The 17,046-nt window shown below is 41.4% G+C and overlaps 2 protein-coding genes across 7 annotated transcripts in view; one reads left to right on the top strand and one right to left on the bottom strand.

Annotated features, from left to right (window-relative positions):
- Window positions 1–15,975, bottom strand: part of LOC118414947 (low-density lipoprotein receptor-related protein 4-like) — a 66,324-nt gene extending 50,349 nt beyond the window's left edge. For 3 of the 5 annotated variants that reach the window (XM_035819289.1, XM_035819291.1, XM_035819290.1), the window contains exon 1: window positions 15,766–15,964. In XM_035819289.1, the coding sequence (XP_035675182.1) occupies window positions 15,766–15,814 (49 nt within the window). In that variant the 5' untranslated portion in view covers window positions 15,815–15,964. Of the gene's footprint in view, window positions 1–15,765 lie in introns of all 5 variants that reach the window. The other 2 variants (XM_035819292.1, XM_035819288.1) reach the window with 2 other exon arrangements.
- On the top strand, window positions 1,505–5,171 carry LOC118414949. Of its 2 annotated transcripts, none has more exons than XM_035819295.1 (4): window positions 1,505–1,604; window positions 2,216–2,328; window positions 3,658–3,725; window positions 4,418–5,171. In XM_035819295.1, the coding sequence occupies exons 2-4, from the start codon at window positions 2,300–2,302 to the stop codon at window positions 4,819–4,821; spliced, it is 501 nt and encodes a 166-aa protein (XP_035675188.1). In that variant the 5' UTR covers window positions 1,505–1,604; window positions 2,216–2,299; the 3' UTR covers window positions 4,822–5,171. The 2 variants fall into 2 exon arrangements, with proteins under 2 accessions (XP_035675188.1, XP_035675187.1); XM_035819294.1 differs by lacking the exon at window positions 1,505–1,604 and adding an exon at window positions 1,613–1,830.
- Window positions 15,976–17,046: the final 1,071 nt, after the last annotated feature.

Genomic DNA, 17,046 nt, shown 5'->3' with positions numbered 1-17,046 from the left:
ACAATCAGACACCTGTTGTGCTCACAAGAAGGGGTGGGTCATCTCATAACACAGTATGTCATCTCTAGAGTCAAGCAAAACTTGATTAAGCCATGAGCTCTCTATTGGAATAGTTCTATGACTTACATTTTCTATATTGTAGCAATAGAAACCATCAGTTCCCCTCCTTAATATTATTACTAATATTAGTAAAATACTGCAAAACAATATAACTTTGTATCAAAGTAGCAGACTAACTTTAGAGACTGTCCCTTTGGGTCCATAATGAACATTTCTCATGTCAGGAGCTCTGAGCAAATACTGGTATCTCAGATGTGTAGCATGTCAACAGGAATAGATAAGTGTATTTGGGCGGGCAGGTGACAAGGCGCCACCACAGCCACTCAAAATTTATGGACTTTGAAATATCTGAAGAAAATGTTTGCAGCACACTTAAGTTGTACCTTATCTCTGTCTATATCTCGTCTGTCATTTCCTTTTTTTATAATAGGACTGTAGCTTTTATTTCAATGTTTGCAAATGATACACTTATCTACTTTGGAATTGGTAAAAGTTGCAAGAGAAGCTAGAAGCTAGGATCTAAGGAAAACAAGAATTGGTAAAGAGGGCAATGATTCTTGAAGAAGCTAAGGTGGCAGTCGTTTTCTAACTTACTTTTTCACATGCTCTTCTGAAGTTCAGTCCTTTGAAACTTTTTGTGAGACATGGTGATGGTACAAGTGATGGTACAAATCATATGACTTGTAATACTTGTACTGCTCTGTTGCTGAGTCATGAAAAATACCCTCTGAATTCTGGCATCTAGGGTGCCATAGGAGTCATACTCACTGTGCACATTTAATTTGTCTCACACAGGATGTCTCCAGGACCAATCCCTCCATCCAGAGGCAGAAATTTACTTTTCGAGACAGACAAAAATGTCAACCTAACTGTCCAAACAATCAAAACTTCATGACAAGACGGGTAAAAATGCATTTTTTGGAAGCACAAATTATGGTTTCAACGTCAAAAATTAGCAACATGGGCTACAAAACAATGAGTGGGGCATGAAAAACAAACAAAGCTGGAGACAGGACTAGTCACCAACACTGCTGGTTAGTCATGAAAGACACCCTGTATTCTGGAATCTCCTGTTTGTAGAGTACTAGGCATTCAGCAATGTTCCTGAGAAAGACAAGGGGGTTATCAGAGAAGAGCTTCTAACCTGAGATAAGGAGGTGCCTTCATTGAGATACCATCACTGGGAGTAAACCCACCTGACAGAACATGTCTGCTGACAAGTGGTGCTCAGGAAATGGGTTCAACATTGCAAAATGGTGACCTGACTCATGAACCTCTTCAACGATGGTTGATTTCTTGTTCATAAATGTTCGGAACAGACGTATCACAGGAGAAATGCTGGGATTTCTTACATGCATTTACAAATGTACAGTTTCAGGACAAATACTGAAATAGGCTTGTTGTTTGGCTAGAAGAAGAATAGGCACTGAAACTTGTGGAAGAATGGACCAATCCGGCCTGTCAATCAAACCTAACGGATTGACCAATCAGAGCGCGCCATTTCCACCAAGCGACATCCGCCATTTTGTCGGGCAAGAACTTGGGTAACGGTGCCATTTTACATAGGTTTCAATGGGGAAAGTCTGTTGTTTCGGGACTTGCAATTCAGACTCCAGGTACCCTGAAAGGGTGTCTGGAGTCAGTTTTTACCCTTTTCCGAAGCCAAAGACCCGCATGGATGCATGCATGAGATGGATTAAGGCCTGTGGTCGTCCACATTCGCAACTCAACGTAACGAAGATCACGAAGGACACATACATATGATCAAAGGTGAGGCAGGCAGTTTAGCAGTGTCACATACGTTATCGGCTAAAATTTAGCACACTTTCATCGACAAACGGGCATAGAAATGAATATTGTACTACTAGTATATCACCATAGCCCTGTTTTATCTCGTAACGCTCGGCAGTGCTGTAATGCCGCCATGACCGCATGGATGTTATGGCGCTTCAAAATACCCCCCTCCCCTTTGCAAAATGCAACAATCTATTTACCTGAATTTATTTCGCTATTTGTGGGAAGGAAACCTGTACAGTATTTTGTCAGGCACCAGATATGACCCATACTCTATTCCTGGTCCTATGTAGTACCCTGCTGTAAGATTTTTGGTAGTACGTGGATATTTTCAAACTTATATCAAACATGTCTCAAACAGCACTTCAAAGATGGGAGACCAACGACACGGTTTCCAGACCCGCAGCCAGCGGATGGCACCGACGCCGCGCCAGTCAGGACGCCAATGAAACGTCATGTACAGCAGAATGAGTGGTAAGACTTACTGTCACTTTTGTGTCGGTGCCATGTAAGGTGAAACACAAATAAGAGAAGTACATAATGCACAAAAAGTCTACACACACTTTGCACTATTATTTACTAGTAATACACATGTCTGATGATTTTCAAAACTGTGTAGATATTGTCTGCAGCAGAAACACAACAGGGCTTTGAATTAGCAGCCCGTGAAATGAAAGCTTATATTTTAGTGCTTTAGCAAATGTTACATGAGCATTTTTAATTTTGGGGGTGGGGGGTGAAAACCTGCACTAGTGCAGGATGTCATATGCAGGGTTCGCAATACTTTTAGGAACATTCAAAATCACCTGCAACACACAAGTTTTACCTGCATATTTTCTTCAGTAGAAAAGCAACTTATTCAGTAAGAGTTGTTGGATTAGACACAGGAAACTGCTTAGAAACCATTGATTTTTTTAAATTTTATATTTGACAGTATAGCAAAAAGCAGTCAGTGACAAAAGTTTTTATAAACTGGAATGAAATCAACAGCTACTACACAAGACAATCACATCTCCTACACAAACTAAACCACACTTCAAGAGCAGGTCAGCGCACGTTTGTTTTTGGAGATACATGTACTACAATATACAACTCAGTAAATCCTGACTTAAAACTAGCACCCACACCGAAAACAGTCAATCAGGCCTTAACCCCAAAAGACCTATGAAATGACTGGATTATGATAATGATTTGTTATGACTTAACTTCATTTGAGTTATGATTCATTTTGCCTTTTGTTTGCTAATATTACCTTCTGTTATTTTGTCCATAGATTGACTATATATATCTGTTATTATGATGGGTTGTTATTATGTAAGTTCTTTTGAGTACTTTGTTCCATTATTTGTAACTTATACATGCATTGGACTCGTGTTTGTTGTCTGTGGTTAAGCATTTTCTTTTGTACATTGTTTTATATATTTTATTCTGTAACTGGGCTATCATGAAAATCAGTTTTACAAACCAAATGATCACCCAAAAGATCAGTGAATAATTAAATATTTGGCTACTACCACAGTACCTAGATTGCCATGTGATTTTAAGTTCACTGCAAACACAGTATGTACAACTATGAGGTATGTGTACAGTTTGAAATATTTGCCGTCATGTTATGTTCACAGAGGAAAAGTAAAAGCAAACTTGTGAACTTAAAAATACAGTGACGAATTCAGGAAATACATGTACAGTACTTATACAACACTAGTTATAGTCAATCAACATCATAATTATTTGCTATGAATGTCCATTAGTCTTCTGTTTGACAACATTAATTAGTATCATGTGTTTTTTTATCCATTTCAGCAACAAAAAGCCCAGACTGACCCCACCCATACAGGAAAGTCAGCTGCAGGGAACACCCACAGAGGGATGTAAGTGAAACACAATTCATTTTACTTTTCACTTTCCTAAATACTAGTTGCCGGTGGGATTGTTGTTGAGCAAGTATATTTAGTCAACATGGGTATTTTGAGTGATGCGCTGAACAAACGGCATAGCATGTGTCTTGTAAAACTTTGCCAACTGAACAAGCATATCTTGGCAGAACTGCACATCAGGGAGGATTTGCTCAACGTGTGTGTCAACACAGTGACAGACAAAGTCACAAAAGGGTGCCCCTGTGACCAAGAGCTGCCCTTGGACTTGGTAGAAATACTCATGACTCCTATCTAAAGACAAGGAGTCCCCTTCTGCTTTCAAGTAGAAGTTGGGAAGGTTCAGACTGGCATCCTTGGCAGTCATGTTTCGAGCGCTGTAGGGACACTTGACTTCAAGAATGCCAGTCTGCGCCCCACAACACACTTTAGCATCAGGGGAGGCTCCCAGAAAGGAAAAGAAGAGGTCGACAACAAGACCACACTCATGAATATGAACAGCTTGGTTAGATGACTCAAAGGTGCGGATGTATGCCTCCTTAGCCTTAGTCAGTGCTTATAATGCATTGTTTCTTTACAGCACCTGCCCAAGAGTCTCACAACAACATCAGAGAGGAGAAAGGAAGATCTAACATACATTTTTATTACGGTAGTAATAATTAATAGTTCATTGTTGTTGTGTATTTCAGCTTCTTCTCCAAGTCTACGTTCCATCCAGAGACTGAAAAAGGAAAATAAGGACCTGAAGAGGGAAAATGATGACCTGAAAAGGGAGAAGGAAGACCTGAACAGTACATGTAAAGACCTGAGAAGGAAAAATGAAGACCTGAAAAGAGAATGTGCAGACTTGAGCAGGGAGAATGAAGAACTGAAAAAGCATGCGTTTAGTTTTAATGTTGTTGCTGGGTCTCGTACAAAGAACTTACTTCAGTATTATACTGGTTTTACCTATGTTACTTTTATGTCCCTCTTCAGTTTCCTTGTTCCAAATGAAGGTATTAACCCTGTTGCGTACACTTCTAGGAAGACAGCATGTATGGCATTGTCGTTGAAAGACCAGTTGTTTTTGGCGACGCCTGAGGGGCGAGCCTAATGTTACAGAGTGCGACCGTTTGACAAAAATTCCCAGAATTTCGTAGGCATGTCTGGAATTTTTACACGCATGCGTAGTGGTATCCTCTGAGTATTCAACTTGCTGTTGTACAGTTGCGGTAAAACATAACCTGTGTTAGTAAGTGAACCTGAGACACTAAGATATCAGCAAATACACTTTTGTATGTCTCCACCAACAATTTTATACGATAAACTTTATTAGGAATGCTTTTCAAATGTATTTGTATTGATTTTCAACAGTTCAACATATCTTTGTGTAGGTGGCTGCACTTGAAAAAAAATGGCAACATTTTCTCATTTCCAATAAACTTTATTAATAATGATTTCGAACTGTATTTGTATTGTTTTCAACTGTTTTTACAACAGTACCTGTGTGCAGTTGCCTGTTCTTGATGGAAAACAGGTTTCCTTTTCCTGATTGTTTTAGTTGGCTTTGCCAACACCAAGTCAGTCACACTCTCTGGTTGAATTTTTCTGCCCCTTGGTTTGTGCCACTGCTGTGGCAGACTTGTTACACTTGCATCAGTTGGCACTTCTTTAAGACCTAGTTGTTGGAAGTGGCTCAATGTGTACACGACTGCCAGTGCGTGTGCACAGGTACCTGACAGGCTGAAAGTTTATGTGTAAGAACAAAATTATTGTCATGATATGGAGCATGATATTGATAAAGGACAAAGGCAGCACAACAATGATAAACTGTGCGACAACTTTTATTGAACGAGAAAGAATTAAAACCCTCCAACGTAGTGACCTTTCGTAATAAGACGCTTGTGTACAACATATTATGTTGAACAACCGTTATTAGCATCTACCAAACCCCTTTCGAAATAGCACATTTTATTAGGCAGTATGCTTCAGCTTTTTCAGGCAGTGTCAAGGATCCCAGCGGAAAACATAAACACGGTAAAACGATAGCGATGGCTGTTACACTTTACAGGACATGTAGCGTTATCATTTTCACGGTTATGTAACATCAGTCCGTGAAAATTATATATGTGCCCAAAGAACATACACAACAAAAGATTTCCCTTTATTATACTTGCAAGTTTATTGAAGACGTTCTCTTGTTCTTGTCGTTGTTTCTAAAACATTTTTTTACTCTCCGTTGGCGTATTTACATTTCTATCACGGTGACCTTTTACGTGTCCTTGCAAGTTGCCTCCTTCTCCGTGAGTGTTTTTATCTTCCGTTTACGTCGTGAGCATGCATGCAGCTGTGCTACACGAAACTAAAACGAACGCTGTCACAGGTATACGTACCCTGCTTGACAGGTGCACCGGTTGCTTGTCAGCAGCCGGCTTGCAGTGCCTACCAACAGATTGATCGTGTGCGGCGCCTGCCCCTTCCGCATGGACCGAAAGCATTTTGCCCGAACAGCAACCACATCATCCTGCTCCTCGAACAATTCTACGCTGTTTACGTAGCTTTCTACGAAGAAAGCATATCCCTTTTCTTTGGCCCGCTGCGACAGCGTTTCGGTGCCAAAGAAACTTAAACCAAAGTCAGCGGGCAAAACTGACAACTTAGTGGTGGCGGTGGCCATCTTTGTCCTAGTCGCGCTGATTTTCACCGTAACACGATACGCCCTCTAGCGCGTTATGTAATCAGTGAAAGTAACGCCATTCATTAGATGCCCAAAGTACGTATACAGCAAAAGATTTTCTTTTATTTCACTCGCATATTCATTCTCCTGCTCTTATGTAAATTATCACCACTGTTTACGTCTACGTCTACGTGGTTATTGTCCGTTCACGTGCTTATATTAATGTCACAGTGATCTTCTGCATGTTGGAATATGTAACTCAATTTGCCCCTCCCCCTCCCCCAAGTTTTCGAGCTCTAGGCTTGGATTTAACTGCAATTTCTGCACCGATACAGCTGTGGAGCATGCATCACAGGTATCAAAGAGGATGCAGCAGAAACAATTGCAACGTTAAACAGACGCATTTGTGCTTGTCACGACTTTTTTTACTTCCCGGTCGATTGCAAATTTAGGCGGTGCCGTAAGTCGTGTTTCCGCATGGAGCGTAAACTAAGGCCCCACTGCAAACAGCCTTTGCGCGTTCTGCCACCAACAGGACTTTTCAGACTTACGACGATGTGGACTATGTGTAACATCTCTATTTAGCTGCCTTAGTTACGTCATCTGGCTGCATGAAGGCCGAATCACCGTTTCTCCCTGCAGGCCGCGGCCCGTCATTCGCCGCCATTTCTGCCCGAGTTTCGCTAGTTTTGCCCGAGGTGTTCGAAATCGAACAGGGGGCGGGGCTTACGGTGTTCGACAGGAAAGGTCCATTGCAAGGTAAACCTCAATCACTCACACACTAGCCTGATCCTGATGTCTCTGCCTTTTCCAAGTAGCTTTTATAATATTGTACTATTTGTATAAAGGACATCAATGACACAGAGGCCAGGTATACCGTAAATGCAGAAATGTCCGCAGTGGTTTTATGTTCAGGTTTTTGCGTTGCCAATTCACTGCGAACTTAAAACCACCTTGAACATTTTTCCATGGCGCTAAGAGACTACAGTGCAAGGTGCTACCGCGAACTTAAACCCACTGCGAAACCAAATCCCCACAAACTTAAATACATTTACAGTAACATCAGTCCTTCTACACTAGTAACTCTCCTAGTCCCAGTATAACTCTCCTGGCATCCCTGGGTCTCTGTGAGTTCTCCATCTTGAGCCTAAGCAGTGTTTACATTCCAGTTCTAACATGATATCACTAATGTCTTGTTTCCCACCCTATGTACAAATAGACCTCAGGGGATTGGAAAATCAAGGGCAACCATGATGGATTAACTTGTGTTTGTCTAAGCTAACTACAACCTGAGGCAAGCAGAATGTTATCACTGTTTAAGCACCATTCAAGGACATGACTACAGAATTGAAGAACAGCAGGTAAAAACACAGTAATAAAGTAGCCAACAAGAAAAGTACTCAATACATAATGTTGTAAATAAACAATCTACTGCCTACACGGACATCAATATAACAATGTATTAATTGTGGCAAAATGTCATTAATCAAAATGGAAGATTTCCTTGTACATTCTAACAATAGTCCTGTACCGTTTAGAGTATATACCATAAAATCAATACCAATATAAGGAAATACAATACCTATGAAGAACAGAGGAATGTATTTATGTGACATCATGTTCTAGTTCTTCTTTCGTTGTAAGTAATCTGTGACAAACATTTCATCCATTTATTGGTTATATTCTGTTATGTTTTCAATGCAAAATTGAACAAAACAATTCTATTCCAATTTTCTATACCTCCTCAACTCCAACAACAGTGATTCTTTACACAGAACAACAAACATGCTTTCATGTTTATCGAAATCCTCAGCCCAACTGTGCAGAGTTCAGAAATCCAGCGATCCATGACAGACAGAAGGAGGCAGGCACAAAGCACCTACAAATGAGTCCATAAAGAACTCACACATTCTTTCCAGCTGTTGTCCAATAATGTGTTTGGGAAACAATGCACACCTCACAGAGCACTTTAGTGCATTAGGCTAATATGGCACTTCACCTAGAGGTGTGTTTTTTTTCAGTACGTATTTGCATCCATAGCTGAAACGTTTGCAGTGTGTGTTTGGAATCAAACGTTACATCACATCATGGGTGTATTTACTTCATCTTTTTTTTCAAGTATCAGTGAACAACCTTATGTAATCCATTTCCTTCATGAGTTACAAAGTTCAATGTCATGATAGATGCATGTATGTATCTACATGTATCTGTATGCTAGTTGGTACTAGCACTAGCAGTGAGAATAGATAGGAGAGATTTGTGTTTTGGCTGCAGTTTTCAGTTTACACCAACTGGGACTGCATAGAGTCCCACCATGGAGCCAAACAGGAATCTGGGACAAACCAGCTCCCTAGTGGGACAAACTATTTTCCTAAAACAGTAGGGGGGAAAATGGGCACTTACCTACAAAAGCGCACCCTGTGCACTACACCAGCAAGTCTTACACTAAGTTCCAGTGAAAACCCTGGGAGATTCCGGTATGTCTGTGTTGAACACTAGCCTTTATAAGCCAGTTTTTCAGCATGTACGCATGTTTCTAACATTCCTGCCTGATCAACCTTGTTCAGTTTCAGTTGCTTGTTGACATATCGCTGTAGATTTTGTTGAGTCAATAAAGTTTCTCCACATCAATATTCGAAGAATTCTATACACTTATACAGTGCTTCATTTTCACTAATACCTACCAGAGTAGAAGAATATACAGCCGAATGAAATCATACTTTGTCTACTATTTGACCTTAGACAGTGTTTCTGAGATCAGCTTTTTGTACATTTTCTGTGGCATGTCATTCATATTTTTTTTTCAAATGGAGTCCTTTTTTTTTACTGGATGCCCTCCCTTTTTTCTTCCCACTGCACCATGCAATTTCCCTATCCCAGACCCTGGACAGACTCTCTGTAAGGGAAGAAACCTTCAACCTTCTAGATTTTGATTCCTAAGTTCAGACAGATCAAAAGTCCATTGAAAACGTGATGTTCCCAAACAACTTTGCAGAGGTCCTGTCCCCCTGCTGTGTGGAAGATCCCAGGATATCACGGTATCCCAGAGACATGTCAGCTCTCCAGAAAGTACTCTTCCCTCACTAACAGCTTGGACAACAGCATGTAATTAAAGTGTAGACCTTGAGAACACAGGCAAGCTGTTATGTCCAAAGCAACAGCTCGGTACGAGCCTGTTTCTAGTTAAAATCTGTGTAATAAAAGCCTAGCAATTCAAGGATAAGTAACATCTCAGTTACAAAGCCACCTTGCTGTGCTGATAACCACAACCAGATCACCTCTAGACATGCAATCTGAACATCTCAAGCCGGATGTGTAAAAGTCAGTTAGTAAATACTGGTATGTGCAATACATCATTACATGGAGGAGTCTTTCAACCCAACGCCAAGACATTCCCTGGGAACATTTGTCACGCGAAATTGTCCTAAACCTTTATCCCGCGGTGAGCCCATCAATGCAAACAAATTACAGGACAGTCAGCAAATGTAACTTGGCTCGTCCATTAACCACCTAAGGCCAAGGTCCCCAAGTACATACACATGAACTTCAAAAATACAGAGCAAGAAAAGAAAAGAAAAGAGCCTTTGAGCTCAGCATAACTCCAAAAATGGGACAATTACATAACATTCAAACAGATGCACACATACAAATGTAGCTTGTCAACACACTGCATTTTCTGTGAAAATAACTTAAATTTTGCAGAATTTGTAGCTTTTTTCCGGCAGTTCTTTGCCAAAACTGGGGGTCAAGAGGATGCCATGCCCACTATCTCATTACACAGGCCTAATGGCTGTTGCTCCATAGCAGATACCCTGTTCCTGCGGTAAGCTTTCCAAAGGAGACCACAACAAGCAGACCTTGAAGGAGGCACTTGAAGTGTCTGGTGCCCTGACTACACCAAACACAATTTAGCAGACTAATCACTCCTCCAGAGGTCATGCCTTCAAGCTGGGTGTCAAGAAATGGTGTGACCTGTTATATTACAACCTTACTAAGGAATAACCCTGAACTGAAGGTACCACAGGTGAAGGCAAGACTTCGACATCTGTGAACCTCACTGAAAAGAAAGTAAATGATCAAAGACAGAAGAATTCGAGCCCATAACACTGAGGAAGCCACACAGTGAAACATGTTGTTGTGTGTTGCTTCGAATAAAGTTTCTATACAGGGAACATGCAGCTCCAGCGTCTTTTCTGAAGGCGTAATTGTGAATGGTTGACGTAAGTGAAGATGGCGTAAGTGTGAATTGCTTTAGGTTGTCCTTCCCCACATACTAAAAGACAGAAGAATACATTTCCTGCTGCTAACACAGACATGATGAAAAGCTTCCTTAGAAAGTTAGATGAAACATAAGCATTCCATCTGCCTCTGTATCTTCATCCATTTTCTAAATCCAAGATAAGTTGAATTTTATTATTCCGAGGAGACTACCTCCGAACTCAAGTTTTCTGGACTTTGCATTTGAGCTTTCTTTTCTTTGTTTCGTTTGTTTGAGGCTACCAGCTTCAACCCGCTGAAGATCTGTAAGGTTTCATCCCCTCACATGGGGAAGGACCCCAACTGTTTTCGATAATTGTGGTGGTTCTTGTTGTGCTTGAAGTGTGGTTCTCCTCAAACATAGATCCTCCATTTAACATCCTATCGGAGGGACAGAGGATAGAGCTAGAGCAAGCTATTCTGTCATTGGTACAGAGTTGCCATTGGCTTTATGGCTTTAGAGGTCATGTCTGGAATTGGACAGGATTCTTTAAATTGGCTGAGCATAAATCAAGTGACTTGTACTATTAAAGTTCAATGGTGAAATTAGCTGCCTTTTCCCCCATAAAATTCCGGTAAATGTCCATTTCCTGAAAGCCTGAGTGGGCCAGACCCAAACTTGGACATGTCCCAAGTCAAACCAGAGGCAGAGGCAGGAGAGCAGTCTCAGCAGTCCTACCTTCAGCTTCAAGGCTTTAAAACCCCCTCGGGTGACAAAAGAACAACTGGGACAAATATGACGGCTAAAGACTGTAACCTGTTGGTCAGACTCCCCACCGTGCTCAAAGATACATCACAATGGCCAGGTACCAAGTTACCTGGGCCATAGAGGGTAAATAAACGTGTCCATTGTGTCCACTCGGGAATACCGCACTGGTATGTCAGCTATGTATTCAAGATATTGTACTGCAGGGCCAGTTATTGAAAGCCTCTGCGCTGCAAAGTTCGGTAATGCATTCTTGGGGGATGAGGTAGAAATGACCACCAGAACAGGATGATATAAGTATCCGCATTGTTCCCTCCGACTCCAATGGAAGAGGGGAAAGGAGAGGAATTTACATTCCAAGTCAACACGTGCGAAACTGGCGGGAAATGGGTGTACAAGGGAGAGACAGCATGTCAGCGCCATGCACCACCTCCTGGTGACAATGGACCAAGACTTGAGACATGAAACTGAGCAGGGAGAGCTCACGCCACTTTGCCCCTTGTCAAGTTGATTGACAGGCAGTGTGACAAGTGTAAATATTATGAGAGGGTGGCTGGGTCTAGGCAGTACCATTGACATGGTCCCTCTGCATAAATTATGTTAGAGAACCCAACACACTTAAAGAGAAGTGTAGGCGTGTTCTTGTCCAGATTCTTGGGGGCACTACAGGCTCACACCGCCTCTGGCACCACCAGATGACCAATTAATGTTGGCTTGCTGCAACCTTAACTCAGGAACCTCACTTAAAACGGGAGATATTTATTGGGCTGGCAAGGAGTCAACCATCCCAATTATTCAAACAAATCCGATAATGTCCATAGCTCTTGTCACTAAACGGAAACATTAGAAACCATATGGCTAGTAGAGCTATTGACTCCTTTATGTACAGAAGTCTGAGAAGATTCCTTTCTGCTTAGTAAGCAAAGCTGAAGTCATGTTTAGAGGGAAGTTATCATCTGGACTACAATTTCAGAAAAGGGAGGTTGGCCATCTTATTGTGTACTCTTACTACAGCTGTAAAAAAATAATGGCAAAATACTTTCTGTTGAGTGTTGTACTTATGTACTCTCCAAGCAGAGGTTTGGCTCTGACTGTTTTTTAAATGTGTTTAAATTTTGGGGTATTTATTGGGCATTCTATTTTGTGCTGTTTTCTTCATATCTTCCAGCCAAACATATAGAAAGTAGAACAAAATAGAAAGCCCAATAAAAACGTCTAAAACCATGTTCAAAAACAGTTACAGAAACCTTTACACTGCATCATAACAAGTCCTTGATAACTTGGTAAAACTGCTGAGGGAGAAACAGAGGTTGAGCTTTAAAGACAAACTAAAAACATCTTTCAGCACAAACACAATCAGACATGTAAAGGTTACAAGAAATGTATCAGCAAGTCTGGAGTCAGGGCACAACACGCAGTCATTATTTTGACTTCAAGTCCTGCTGAAGGGCAGGCAGGGCTGTTTACTGACATAAGCCTGCAGGAACTAACTGACAAGGAGAAAACTTGAGTCAGACTTTAATGGAAACAGTTGTGTAACCACTCACCAAGATCGCTTCAATCACTTCCTGACAGAAAGCTGATCCAGCCGCTAGGGAGTATTTTGGTCTGACAACGTACAAACTTAGACTTTCTGACTACCCATGAGGTAGATAAGTAGTCATCTGAACGTGCCATTCATAAAGTGCAAGATACCATTTGTTTGATGGTCAAGGGCAATCATTTTTGTTCAACATTTAGAAACTAAAATGCAAACCTTGTAGCAAAGCAAAGAATGCAAAAAAATGGCATACTGGTCAGGGTGACTTGTGTCCTATCCAACCCCAATTCATAAAGTTGAATTTTCCTCTCTTCAATTAAAAAAAAAGTTATGATGACTGGTATTGAATATTTTTTACAAGTAACAATGGCTTCCACATGGTGAAATGTTGTAATGAGTTTCTTATTGTTCATCATTACCGTTTAACGTTAAATAAGCAAACATTCCAAACTTGATCTGGCTGAAAAGTTGTCAAAACTTCAAACAATGGCTAAACTAAACAAACTGAGGACAGCATTGTTTTTACAACAAAGACCAGCATTTCAAGGTAATGCCAATGATGTTGATACTAGACTCATTGCCAGAGGGTAGAACAAAAGAAAGATTTGAATTCAATAGGCCTGTCCATTACTACAAGCTGTATAATTAATTGCTCCCAAGTCTCTTCTGTCCTTGCTTGCTATACTTGCTATAATAATACAGCTGGATACCAGGCTAGTATAAATGGACGATACAACTTCAATTATTACAACCCTACTAATGTAAACAATAAATTCATATTTCTTCATTTCATTATGGAAGTAGAAAAACATAACAAGTGGCTAGAACCCTGTATCATGTGAATACATTTGGCTCATTCTTATTGTGCTAGAAAATAAAAGTACTGTTCTCCTTGCCACTGCACAAAAAGTGGCTGGATGACAGCCAACATAAAACTCAGTGCAGGATGCCTGTCCTTCCTTTCAACTCTTTTACTGAGATATCTTCTGCCATAAGCTGGTCAGTATTACTGCTTCCGCGAAACATTCATTGCAAAGACAATGATATGTAAGCTTTCATGAAGTTGACAAAAACAATTCCAACAGGGTCCATGAATGTGACTTTTACAGCAATGTGTGGAGTTCCAATAGGACATCCCAGTAAAGCTCACTGTACTAATATCCTGTACAGTGTTATTTAACACTTACACATGAAGATGGATCAGGACTTAAAAGGCCAGATTCACATTTATAGTGATGATGACCAACCAGGTATTCAGATTTTTGGCAAAATGGTTTCCTCCAAAAACTGTTATGCTGGTACAAGCTTTGGTTGTGTATTAAGTGAGGAGTCTGGGGAAAAAATAGAGACAGATTTAATGGCAAAGTGGCTTCCAACAACGAAAGGTACATGTACATGTACATGTACATGTACATGTACATGTACATAGCATTGTCTACCAGTGTGTGGACCTTCAGTACAGCTGGCATATCCTACAGCATGGTGTCAGTGGCACAGGGTCATGACACAGGGGTTACTGACTACCAAGACATGACTCCCAGGAATGGACTTCTCATGTAACCACCAGATTCTTCACCTTGAACCAAGGCCACTTCCACTTCCAAACTCACTCACATAAAGCTGGCATTAAGACTGTAAAACTGCAAATGCAGTGCAATAAAATTTCGCTTTTGACACATAATCACTTTGACTGACCAAGGACTGTCAAACTCAAAGTACAACAGCCTGCCCAATCAGCACTGGTTTATATGAATCGCAACCTGGTAGCAAATAGATAAGACACTTTGAGGGATTTGCCACTTAAATATCTGCCATCTTATGCGCTTTTCGTAATCCTTTACTGAGAGAAGACACTTTTCCAAGTAGCCCCCTGCTGCCTGTGCGGGGCTGACCTTTAACCCGAGCCTCAGTAGTTCATTGATAAGGCCATTCGCCATGCCTCACACCACAAAATTCACTCCAGATTCCGCCCGAACCACACATGTCAACGGCTCTCCCGGCTGCCTCACAGACACATCTGGATGGACATGTCCTCCTGTACCAGATATATAACCTATGGAACCACAGAAAAAATTATATACAGAGCACTGTCCAGGATTCCGCGATTCCGTAAGGTCAGATTAGATTGACAGCGTTTGTACACTGCTGTGTACGGCTGTGTACAGTGAGATTTTTTTCTGCATTTGCAGACAACATTCAGGGTGTTAACAACACGTAGCTTGGTTGATGATCTGCTGTGATATATTCCGAGCAAAATATGACTGTCCAAGCGTCAGAGACGACGAGGAACAGTTGGGACAAAATTCTGTTACCCTTCTTCACAGCTGGACGCTGTTCTGTTTATAGAAAGGCGCCCGTAATATCTGTCCTCGCCACCATTAAAATGTGCTTGTTTACAGCGAGGTTTCTGGATCTCAGGGAAGCTGTCAAATTATGACAACACTCTGTCTCAAGGGACCGAATTACTCTACAAAATAGGGTTGACTTCTCTTCAGATGTATGAATTCTCGCTGCATTGAAATTATAAGGCATGGTGAGTGTTAGCGCAACAAGTTGACCGCCAACCATATAATACCAGAGTGGCAAAAATATCGTCTGGAAAGACCCCCAAAATACTAATTCTGCCAACTATCTATCACTTTTCTGATAAATTTATAAGAAAATGTAGAAGTATTCAGATGTTTTTTCGAGCATTGCCTTGGTATTTTGTGCCACGAGGGAAAACTGACGGCGTCCTCAGCAGGCATGCTGCCCGCCCATGAGTTCGTCAACAAGTTTCCCCACAGCACAGAAACACAGCTCAAGCAGGGGGCTCGAGCAGAGATGCTAAAACTGGCCAAAATTTACCAACTTTCAATCAAACTCTGTCATTTCTCACCTGCCCAAGTCACAGCCAGCGAGGTTAACAGCACTGCTACTGCACGCATGCTTTCCCGGCCGACACGGGCACGGAAAATCCCGGGAAATCCGGCAGGTTTGGCCGCAGAAAGTCCGCACAAGTCGGCACGAAAACTGGGAACCGCGTTTAGAACACACGGCGCCACCGGACAGGTCCACTCGGGGGCGGGGGTGGTCTGGACGGGTCCACTTCAGGAGGGGTTTCCCGTATTGTAATGTTTAGACTAGAGCATGCAGGGCCACCTAACGGCGGGGTCGCAAACCACAACTTTTTCCATGCTTTCATAGACCCCTTCCGTCATCAAAACCATGTTATAGCCGGCGCATACTAATGATAAGAGATCATAAGATACTAAAATACTTGTGCATCAGTGCTTGTGCATTAGAAAAAAGAAAAAAAAAAAAAAACACTCGTGTAAGTAAAGAAATCATATCTCTACTTTTCCATGGGTGCTGTTGGACTCCTTCGCAGAATTCTAGCGGGGCTGGCTTTTATTTTGCTATGAGTTAAGAACAAAATACACGTATATTGTTGTTTGCTGCGTAACTTTGCAACTGTAGTTCAGGTGTAAACCACAACAGGGCGCTTTTGTTCCGTTTTGCATGTGGAATGACAAGATGATGATGATGATGATGAATGGTTTATTGGTAAAAAATCACTCGCAGCCTGTTTGGCTGAATTGCGGATTTCGTACAGATAATTTTGTCCAGCCAGAGCTAATTCTACAAATATTAAAACATCTATAACATCAATTATATCTTAAACATTTGAATAACGATTAAAATTCTGACATTGATGAAGCCAAATACGTGCGTGTAGCAACACTTTAAAACACAACAGATATCCTTAGATACAAAGACATTAGGCATTCAAAAGGCGCACAACGTAGGGGATCGGCGAGTTTCTTAGTCTGTCAGTCCTACATTTCACATGTCGATATTTGTCACAGTTTCTGGTGGTTCTGTTGTGATAGTCCGATCCGTTTGGTGGTAGCATTGACGGTCTGTGTCTCTCCAAGTAGGTTCCGAACTTAAAGCACAGATCTCGCCTGCGGTCCGACAGCAGTGGGATGTTTAAGTTCTTCCTGGCTTGTTCGTAGTTAGTGTAGTATCTGCCTAGGATTGTCCGAACAGCTCTCCGCTGCACTGCTTCAAGCCTGTCTGACTGTGCACAGGTGAGGCCCGGATGCCAAACTGGCGCGCAATACTCCAGTACTGGTCTTACAAACTAGCCTGAGTATCATCCTCCGTAGTAACCGCT

Source organism: Branchiostoma floridae, chromosome 4 (assembly GCF_000003815.2).
Source record: "Branchiostoma floridae strain S238N-H82 chromosome 4, Bfl_VNyyK, whole genome shotgun sequence".
NCBI lineage: Eukaryota > Metazoa > Chordata > Leptocardii > Amphioxiformes > Branchiostomatidae > Branchiostoma > Branchiostoma floridae.
Note: the sequence above shows the minus strand (reverse complement) of the source record. Positions and strands in the feature narration are given on the sequence as shown.